The following is an 11055-nucleotide window of genomic DNA, read 5'->3' as shown; positions in this document are numbered from 1 at the left end:
TGGCAGGTCTGGCATTTGCATTTCGAAACTGGCACCACCTTCAGCTGGCAATGTCTGTGCCAATATTTGTCTTGCTTATACCCACAAGGTATGAACTTTTGTTCCTCCTCTGTGTTTTGAAATTGTGGGGTGACCATATCAATGGAATCATAGCAAAAGAATGCATTTGTCACAGTCTCTATAAGTTAATATGTTTATCATTTAGGTAATGTCTCAAGAACATTTCCATGGCATCTTTGTTTCTCTGGATAATATAATTAGTGAACAAAATTNATTCATGAATTATTAATTTAGGGAAGGATACATGATAAGTGAAATTTCCCTACAGTCTAATAAGGAACTTGGCAGTTGTCTACAGAAATGTCCAAGAAATTCTACTTCTATAGTCACCATTAAAATACATGTCTATGTGAGGGGGAAAGACCAATGTGGTTCCCAGTCTGCATTCCAGAGATTCATATACATTGTATTGCTGAAACATTTTCATTTTTCATAGGCAGTGTATCTCATGATACAAGATTGAAATTTTTTTCTTATAACTGAATTAATGATATGGATTAGATTAAAAATAAAACTATGAAAGAATNAATTTAGTGTAGAAAATTACCCCTTGAGAATTTATGTCCACATCTTCTTGAGCAGGTGGCTGGCAGAGTCAGCTCGGTGGCTGATTATAACCAACAAACCCCAGAAGGCCTTACAGGAACTTAGAAAAGTTGCATGCAAGAATGGAATAAAGAATTCTGAAGATGTCCTAACCATGGAGGTAAGCATGATGACAGCTGTTTGTGACACAAAAGAAAGATACACAGTCTTGACATGTTTATGGGTTAGTGCCCAAGATACAATATCCTATCATTAACTCACTGCATACAATTCTTTTATTCCAAGAGGAGTTTGTAAAAACCCTTCTTTGATGATATCTTTCACGTTAAAATATTTTATAATGACAGATGTGGTATACATAATGGATTGATTCTAAAATTTGATATATGTATAAAATATGTTCCTTCACTTGTATGCCTTTATTACATTACCACTCCTATTGATTCTCATAGTCTTCCTATTTCTACCATCTAGTCCCCTAATCTCTCATTTTGTATCTTCCTTCTTGTGACTTAATAGGTTTAATTAAAAGTCACTTACAGAAAAATGTAAAGGACTTATTTAAAACAACAAGGACAGCTTACACATAGGTATACTACTGAAGAAACTGTCCATCTCTCCCTCAGCACACATTATCTGCCTATATGTTGACAGGTGTGTGTATAGCTTTGTAGGCCTTGACAACTAACAATGGACACTGAAGTAGAGTGTCAAACACAGATTAAGGATGATGAATTCTTCTCTCAGTATACCATATACTTTCAAAATTGTGTGTTGACTTTCATATTCTTAGGCAGGTCTCCAACAGCTGCTGAAACCTCAAGAGTACACTGTCCATGGCACGTCTATAAGATAGACTCATGCTGTTTTGTCACCTNTTCATCAGGATCTTACACTCAGCAATTCTCCTTTACCATCATTTTTGTGTGTGTGTCTGTACCCTTGAAAAGGATGACGACGTTTTCTCAGTTAGAGATGATCACTGGATAGTCACTTGTTCTCATTACTATGACCAGTTGTTTCTTCAGTGACTGTTACCCACTAAATACAAAATATGTTGTTTATTGAGGATGACATGAGCACTAACTTATAGCCATCAGCAAAAATATTGGAAGCCTACTAACTTCTTTTGGTGTTCAGAAGATTCGGAATGAGAACTAGATGCCAAATATTAACCAACAGTATTTAAGTTTTCCTTGCTGTGTTTCACTATTTCATAGATCCAGTAACTTATTGGATATCAAATGCTTCCCTTTCAATATGGGAACATTTCTCTGTACCTTTGAGTACTAGAAGTACAACATCTAGTTTATTATATAAAAGCTTGAGTTATAGGAAGAGAGGCATAGTGGGCATATGTTATTGATTTTCAAAGTAACAAAATGTTTGACAGGGCTCTGAAAACAAAGAGGCACTCCGTTGAATTTCTGATAAGTCTTGGTCTTTGGATTTTCAAGTGATATTACATTTGTATTTCTCCATACACTCATTATCAATGAGACCATGGAGATAAGTTGTATAAGGTTATGTCTCAAAGGTCATGTATTTGTGTGTCAAGTTGACAAGAAGTAGATCTATGATGATTAACATTGATTGTCAATTCAATGGGATCAACAATCACCTAGGAGACAACTTGACAGCACATCTGTGAGGAGTTGTTAGTTTATTTTAGTCTCTGGGCATCCCTCTCTGGGATTATTATGATTCTATTAACTGAGGATGGAACATCCACCCTAACAGTAGACCTGTCAGACCTGGGCTTGGGTCTTACAATACAAAACAGAAACATAGCTCAGCATAGGCACTCATTAGCCCATGTTCTTTACCATGTTCCTTGATGTCTCTGTTTTTCACTAGAGAGAACTAATAAATAGTGATCTGGTATTCTGTTCTCTTTCAGTATGCAACAAAATGCTCATCATTTTGTGAGAACTAAGTAATTTCTTGATGTTATTTATAAAGGTTTTAAGAACCATCATGAAGGAAGAGCTTGCAATACCACAAACAAAACCTTCTCTACGTGACTTGTTCCACATGCCCAACTTGCGAAAGCGCCTTTGTCTCCTGTGCCTTTTGAGGTAGGCTTCACAGGGAATTCCCTACTTGTCTGTATGCACTTGAAAGGACATAAATTTCAAATAAAAATTTCACAAATACATACTTCTCAATGAACATATACACATGTAAAGTTATAATATAACCCTCACATGGAGAAAGTCCAGTTATGGCCATGGTAGGAAACAGCTCAATTGCAAATGAAAAAATTTGTTTTCTCCAAGGGAGACTCACTACAGAAACAACCTATGTCTACCTATGTCTACGTGTCGGCACCATTGCTAACAACAGATGGCCAATTCAAAACTAATTCAATGGCATCTTTGGCTATATTTTTTCATATATTGTCAGAGCAACTTTTTTTTACTCATTTTTTATTTTCTTTATTTACATTTCAAATATTAGCCCCTCTCCTGATTTCCCCTCTAAAAACCACCTATCCTCTCCACTTTATCCCTGCTCACCAACACACCGACTCCCTCTTCCTGCTCCTGGCATTCCCCTACACTGGGACCCTTCACAGAACTAAGGGACTCTCCTCCTATTGATGACAGAATAGGCCATCCTCTACTACATATGCAGCTGGAGCCATGAGTCCCACCATGTGTACTCTTTGGTTGGTGGTGTAGTCCCTGGAAGCTCTGGGGTTCATATTGTTGTTCTTCCTATGGGGCTACAAACCCCTTCAGCTCCTTGGGTCCTTTCTCTAGCTCCTTCATTGTATGCTTTGAGCATCCACCTCAGTACCTGAGGGTTGGAAGATGGCTCAGTGGTTAAGCGCACTGGCTTCTTCCCCAGAGGACCTGGGTTCAATTCCCAGCACCCTCAGAGCAGCTCACAGTCATCTGTAATTTCTAGGGTGTCCGAAACTTTTTTTAATCTCATAAGTAGGTTGTTTACATATGCATTTTAACTTGCAGTAGTGTGTTTTGATGGAATGCCCATGTCTATGAACAAGTGAGTCTCGACAAGTATGTTTGTTTCTTGTTCTTTCGGAATTGGCTTTTTATTTCTCTGTTGTTTGTTTAGTCAAATTCTGACCAACTTTTATTTCATCTTACCTTAATTTATTATTGTTCTTTAGATGTCTGTTTTCTAATGAAAGAGAGAAATGTTGGAGATCCACGTAATAGAGAATGTGGGGAAGAACTGGGAGAGGTTCTAGGAGGGTACATTTTAATCAATATATATTAAATTAAAAATGTCTATTTTAAATGAAAATGAACCTTTGGTAGTAAGAATGTAAAAGTAACATTATGCAAAATAATTTAGGGGAAAATGTCATCCAAACACAATGTATGGAAGTCTGAATAATTACTAAAATATTTTTAATTAAAAAAATGTTAAAACGTTCACTACAATCAAGTTAGAGAAAAAACTCTAAAAAATGATTTAATCTATCATGAATTCCATAAATTTTCTACCTGTCCTTAAAAATCCATACGTAGTGATATGTTAAGGATGCAATGATGTTATTAATTTCACTGAAGTAAATACTCCAAAATATAGATAGGCTTTTATAGTTTCACAACTAATATTGTCTTCTGGGAATAATCATATTCTTGACTTTAAACATGAATTTTAAGCATATGATGTGAGTCACCTCTTTGCTTCTTACAGACTTCTACAAATATCACCTATTACAGGGATCACCATGAACCTCCAACACTTGAAAAGCAATGTCTTCCTAACCCAAAGTCTTATTGCTGCAGTCTCGGTCCCAACCACTGTTCTTGGAGGGTTTTTACTGAATTACATTGGCCGTAGAATAAGTCAACTATTGCCCTGTTTGCTGTTTGGAATCTTCCTTATGAGCATAGTGTCTGTGCCTGAAGGTAAGAAAAGACCTTAACACAAAAGAAAAGTAATACCGAGTCCCTTTCCTTGGTATTTGTCAGGTTCTAATATTTTTTATATTTTTTATTAGGTATTTTCCTCATTTACATTTCCAATGCCATCCCAAAAGTCCCCCATACCCTCCCCCCCCCAACTCCCCTACCCACCCACTCCCACTTTTTGACCCTGGTGTTCCCCTGTACTGGGGCATATAAAGTTTGTAAGTCCAATGGTCCTCTCTTTCCATTGATGGCCAACTAGGCCATCTTTTCATACATATGCAGCTAGAGTCAAGAGCTCAGAGGTACTGATTAGTTCATATTGTTGTTCCAATTAGAGGGTTGCACATCCCCCCCACCCCCCAGCTCCTTCATACTTTCTCTAGCGCCTCCATTGAGAGCCCTGTGATCCATCCAATAGCTGACTGTGAGCATCCACTTCAGTGTTTGCTAGGCCCCGGCATAGTCTCACAAGAGACAGCTATATCTGGGTCCTTCAGCAAAATCTTGTTAGTGTATGCAATGGTGTCAGCGTTTGGAAGCTGATTATGTGATGGANCCCTGGATATGGCAGTCTCTAGATGGTCCATCCTTTCNTCNCAGCTCCAAACTTTGTCTCTGTAACTCCTTCCATGGGTGTTTTGTTCCCAATTCTAAGAAGNGGCAAAGTGTCCACACTTTGGTCTTCATTCTTCTTGAGTTTCATGNNTTTTGCAAATTGTTTCTTATATCTTGGGTATCCTAAGTTTCTGGGCTAATATCCACTTATCAGTATCATGTGAGTTCTTTTGTGATTATGTTACCTCACTCAGGATGATGCCCTCCAAGTCCATCCATTTGCCTAGGAATTTCATAAATTCATTCTTTTTAATAGCTGAGTCGTACTCCATAGTGTAAATGTACCACATTTCTGTATCCATTCCTCTGTTTGGGGGCATCTGGGTTCTTTCCAGCTTCTGAATATAATAGTCGGGTTCTAATTTTGAGAAAAGAAATACATCCAGAGAATTTTCTATAACCAGATATTTAGAAAACAGTCTTCCACTCACATGTTGAGAGAAAAGCCAAAAGCTAGTAAGTTTGTGATTCTATAGTCATGACATAAACAATCATAGCCTAGAGAGTTGTATCGAGACAATGAGGACCATTTGTACTGAAGTACAAACCAAGTTCAAGGAAGGAAAGGAGGACTAGGCGGCAGCACTGTCATATTTAATGTTGTGGAGTTAAGTTGATGTGTACAAGTTATAAGGTCCCCAGGACATCCCCAAGGTTTGTTGAAACCCAGGAAGATGTCAGCAAAAAACTCTTTTTCTGTCTTTTCACTAAGCATTTTCCAGTGCTTGAATCATTCATTAGCCTTTTCTCACTGAGTAGAAAATACCTCTATAAAATGGCCAATGAGGTCCTCTAAGTCCTTTCTCTTAAGCCTTAAGACACTATTTCAAAACAAGCCACTCCGCCTACTTGCACACATCTGTCTTTTCAGGATACTATTGCATCAAATTGCACAAAGAACATGCATGACAATTTCATGCATGCAAACATAGAATATAATCTGGAGCTGATTACCCCTCTACATTCTTATCTATTTCACATTCCTGAAAAAATATTCCAATGAGTACACAGTCCTCAGTAATTTCTTCCATGATAGTCCTACATTCTGTGTAAAAGACAATGAGATGCTGTGTAGAAAAGGTGAAAGTCAGTGAGTGACTCTTAGACTCACGAAGCTCTCTACTTCTGAAGTGATGTCAGAGAATCTCAGTAAGTGAATGCAGTGGCTCACTAGTATTGATCCTCTATAAACCAGTACATGCAAATAGGTCACCTTTCTAAAATTATTAGCCACCAAGTAAGTTTACCTCTGTGCAGTTTTCATTTCTATATTCCCCACTTAGGAAATAGAAAATAATTTCCTTCACATCAGTGAAACCATTGTCTCTGATCTTCCTCTCCACAGAAATGCAGACTCTGCTTGTGGTTTTGATAACACTGGCAGGAGGAACTTCTGCTATGATGTATAACAGTAATATTCTATATTCGAGTGAGCTGATGCCCACGGTGATCAGGTACAAGACTTGATCAACAGCAATCAATTGTAATGATAACAAATATGGCCAAAGTTTATTAGAAGTCTGCATTTTGCAAGATGCATTAATTCGAGCTGAGCCAGTTGTACACAGCTAAAAAAAATTCATATGAATATTTGGAATCACCCAAAACTTAAGTACCACAAGAAACCTAAGAAGAAAGGATTTCTGTTCTTTTAATTTTTATTTGGATTTTTATACCTTTATTTTATTTTATCAATTTCATACTGTATTCACACTCAATCTTTCTTTTTCATGCCCCATTACTGTTGCTCTCCCAGCTCGCTCATCATCTACTGTTACATTTTTGTGTGCACATGTGTGTACATGTGTGTGTGTGTGTGTGCGCGCATGTCCCTGCAGAGGTCATAAAGTGCATACAAGAAATAGCTGTCATTCTTACATTTTCAAAAATATTTTGCTTTTGCTAACCCACCTTTTTGCCAATACTCCCTATTCTAATAGCCACTTTTTCCTGCCTGTAGTCTCACTTGACATTTCCAGGTAGAGTGTACTTCAGGTTTTTCAATTTTCAACATTAGAAATGTTATGACAACAACAATCTTTGCAATTAAAATAAACAATATGCATAAAAGTAGACAGACAAAGTAAATATATCTCAATGAACTTCTATAACGTTGAACTAACGATTCTGAAGCTATAAAACTTCATATTCAATTTACACATTCACTATGAAATACTCCATTTTTATTGTATTCTTTTATATATTATATCTCAAACACAGTTTCCCATCCCTCTACTCTTTCCAATCCTCTCTCACCATCTCTATTTTTCACCAGATTCACTCCTCCTCTGTTTCCCTTCCCAGAGATGTCAAACAAACATGAAATAAAAGGTTACAAGACTGGGCACAATCCTCATACCAAGGCTGGACAAGGCAAGTCAGTAGATGAGAAATAGTCCCCACTTCCATAGTTAAGGAGTCCCACAACAATACCATGCTACACAACATAATATATATGCAGAGGACCTAGCTCAAAAGCATACAGGAGCTGTGATTGCCATTTCATTCTCTATGATTCCCCTATTTATCCTGCTTACTTGACTCAGGGGGCTGTTCCTGTGTTATCATGATCGTTCTGTTTCCTGCATTCCTTCCCCAAATTCCTACTTCTATGGGGTTTCTGATGAATCCACCTAGATTTTGAGTGTGAGTGTGAGTCTATCTATTTGCTTCCATCAGTTTCTTTATTATAGAACTCTGACAAAAAGTTGGGCTAAGGAGAAATCTATGGGTATAATATAATATCATTAGTAATCATTCTATGAAATTTTTCCCACTTGTATTTGAATCTGTAAAGGATTTCTTGGATATCCAGACTCTGGTTCCTAGCCATCTAGACAGGGTGAGGCAAGAGTTCCCTCCTAAGACAAGGACTTCAAATTTGATCAGTCATTGGTTGCCAGGCCCACAAGTTCTGTACTACAAGGACTCCAATACATCTTGGAGGCAGAACAGATTGATTGTATATCAAAGATTTTGTGGCTTAGTTGGGGTCCCAGTCCCACTGCTAGAAAACCTGCTTGGTTATAAGAAGTTGGCTGATTCAGGGTGATTTTTTTCTACTTCCATCTATTTGCCTGTAATTTTCATAATGTCATTTTTTCTAAGAGTTGAGTAATACTCAATCATGTACATGTACTAGAGTTTTTTCATTATCCATCCTTCAATTGAAGGACATCTATCTTATTCAAAGTTTGTGACTATTTTGAATAAAGCCACTTTAAACATACTTGAACAAATATCTTTCTCTTAGGAGGGATCATCTTTTAGATTCATNCCCAGGAATAGCAGGGTCTTGAGGTAGACCTATAACCAATTTTCTGACAAACTGCCATATTGGTTTTCATAATGGCTCTACAAATTTGCACTTCCACTAGCCATGAAGGAGTTCCCTTTGCTCCACATCCTCACCAGCATGAACTAGGACTTGTGATTTTTATCTAATCAATGCTGACAGATGTGAGATGAAATATAAAAGTAGTTTTGATATGCATTTCCCTGATGGCTAAGGATGTTGAATATGATTAATGCAAGATGCTGAGTAGCAATNCCATGAGTTCATGTTTTCTAGATTCTTTTCTGAATTCTGGCTTATGTTCTAAGGGCAACAGCATTAGGAGTCATTGGAATTTCTAGTGGTGTGGGAGCAGCCCTGTCTCCCCTTATTATGATCCTCATGCGGTACTCTGACTCCCTGCCCTGGATCATCTATGGAGTCCTCTCCATCCTTGGTGGCCTTCTTCCCTTTATCCTTCCTGAAACCAAGAATCAGCCTCTGCCTGACTCCNTCCAAGATGTAGAATGTGGGTGAGTAAAATCTCCACTGTCCCCTTGGAGGTATTCTGTACCAATGGTCTGTGATGTGGAAAGTGAAATAAGCACTCCCATTATCTCTTTCCAAGCTGTCAGACAAGTAGGCTTTCGCCCATGTGGTCATTGTGTTTGGAACAGAAGTCTTCCCTGTATCCCCTCATAAATAAATTCAAATGACTTTGGACCTCTCTAGACATGAAAGACAATCTCTACTAGGATACACATAGAGATTTATTAATAAGTAGACAAAATCATGTCTACTGCCTATTTTTCCTTCATGTGAAACACATGAAGTGTAGGAATTAATTTGGTGCATGTGTAGCACATGTTGTAGGACAAGGCCAAGAAGGACATTCCTTCAAACCTCCTTGGAGAGGGCTATGACTACCAAGATTGTAAGAGCCAAACCTGATTTGTAGAGGTTTCTGGAAAGGTTATTTCCCCAGATTTATTAGAATACTTTGATAGGATTGTTGATGTTCAAAATTCTGGTGCGTGAAGGATGAGTTTGCTTTTACAAAAATGCCTTCATTCTCTCTGTACTTCTGGTTTTTTAAATAATGTTTATTGCATTTGTTTTATGCGTTGCAGGTGGAAAAGTTCAAAACAAGAAAAGGAGGAAGATGTCATCATTAAAGTGACTCAGTTTTAAGGAACTCTAGGAATTGGCCTCCAGTCAAACATCAAGATAAAAGAAAAATGTCATTCAGGAGTTATTCTAGGAATATTTGCCTCAACTCCAATCCACTGCATTTCCCATGAAATAAATAGAGTGAGAAAAAGTTACTGTCAATCATACCTGGTCCAGCCAAGGGTACAAAAGACAGACAAATTCGAAGAAGGACGTTGGGGCATTGTGTTTGTCAGAAAAGGGAATGTAGGGTGATGGGCCTTTTAGTAATATGTACAATCATGCATATATGTGGGTGGAGGTGTGTGGGTATGTGTGGATTGTGGTGGTGGGAGGATGGAATTCATAGTAAAAAATGCCTGCAAACTCTAATACTATGTTTGTCCCACTTCCAACAAGATGTGGTGGCTGAACAATGAATGAAAGTCCGTGGCAAGCCAGTGAACTTCCTGGAGATGTCCAATCATTTTGCCCAGATGTGATGGGTGTGCTCTGAAAAGGCAAAGACCACATGGATTTCCTACCAGGATAGCTTCCTGCTGATAGGCCTTTCCATGATATATTTCTCATCTATCAGGCATGGCATAGAGAAAACCTCTCTGCCTATAGTTTCTTGGGCACTCACCTACTCTAATGGGCAGATTATTTTCAGAATCAGTATGAAGATGTACTTTATGTAATGGTACTATTTAGACAAATATATTATTCTGTAATTCCAGGTAATGATTTTATAGAATTCCTGAATTGATTTAAGTAATCTTAGGCCCCCTGTATAATAAGAAATCTGCAAAAGAGTTCTGCAAACCTTAATGTATCAGAAGCACATGAATTGTACTAGGAAGAAAAATAGGCTTGGGACAATTTTCTAGTCTTGGAATAGATTCACTCAAAGGTAGGTCGAGAAAATAAATGATGTCACAAATGGGAAAAATAGCTAATTGAAATTTACAAAGTGTTAAAAATGAGATATAACATATATGACCTGTTCCTTTGTGAAAACCTTGCTATGACATATATCTATTGCTTTCAACTTATAATGACAGTTGTGGAATGAAAAACAGATAATACATTTNCCTTGAACATATTGGTCTTTTATTTACTTTTACCTATTTACTTCACATCCAAGTCACTCCCACACAATCCTTCTCCCATTCCCCTTTGAATTTTTTTAGTGAATTTTTATCTCTCACTCTNCTTGTATTCCTCTCTGGATAAAGGAGTTAGCCTCTTCTGGTTCCATATCCCCGATGTATTGAGTCATAGCTAAGCTCACCCTCATTGATTCTTGAGTGCCTTCCTTTTGTCAGGTTTCTGTCTCCTCCTGGAGATTCCCCCACCTCCTCACCCACTGCAGGTGCAGATTTCCATTCATCTTTGTGACCATTTGACCATCTCTCCTGTCCTTCCCCACACCAAATCTTAAACCCACAATTCCCCTTCGTAATCTCATACTCCAAGCTCCCTTCCTACATCTGCCTCATATGACTATTTTATTCC

At 37.8% G+C, this 11055-nt stretch overlaps 1 protein-coding gene across 1 annotated transcript; it reads left to right on the top strand.

Moving 5' to 3' along the window:
* The first annotated feature begins 6 nt into the window (after positions 1–6).
* On the top strand, positions 7–10642 carry LOC110289078 (solute carrier family 22 member 19-like). Its single transcript, XM_021155282.1, has 7 exons — positions 7–88; positions 643–766; positions 2569–2684; positions 4282–4496; positions 6460–6568; positions 8718–8921; positions 9519–10642. The coding sequence occupies exons 1-7, from the start codon at positions 51–53 to the stop codon at positions 9577–9579; spliced, it is 867 nt and encodes a 288-aa protein (XP_021010941.1). The 5' UTR covers positions 7–50; the 3' UTR covers positions 9580–10642.
* The last annotated feature ends 413 nt before the right edge of the window (positions 10643–11055 follow it).

Source organism: Mus caroli, unplaced genomic scaffold (assembly GCF_900094665.2).
Source record: "Mus caroli unplaced genomic scaffold, CAROLI_EIJ_v1.1 scaffold_19515_1, whole genome shotgun sequence".
NCBI classification, from domain to species: domain Eukaryota; kingdom Metazoa; phylum Chordata; class Mammalia; order Rodentia; family Muridae; genus Mus; species Mus caroli.
This window is presented reverse-complemented; position numbering and strand designations above follow the sequence as displayed.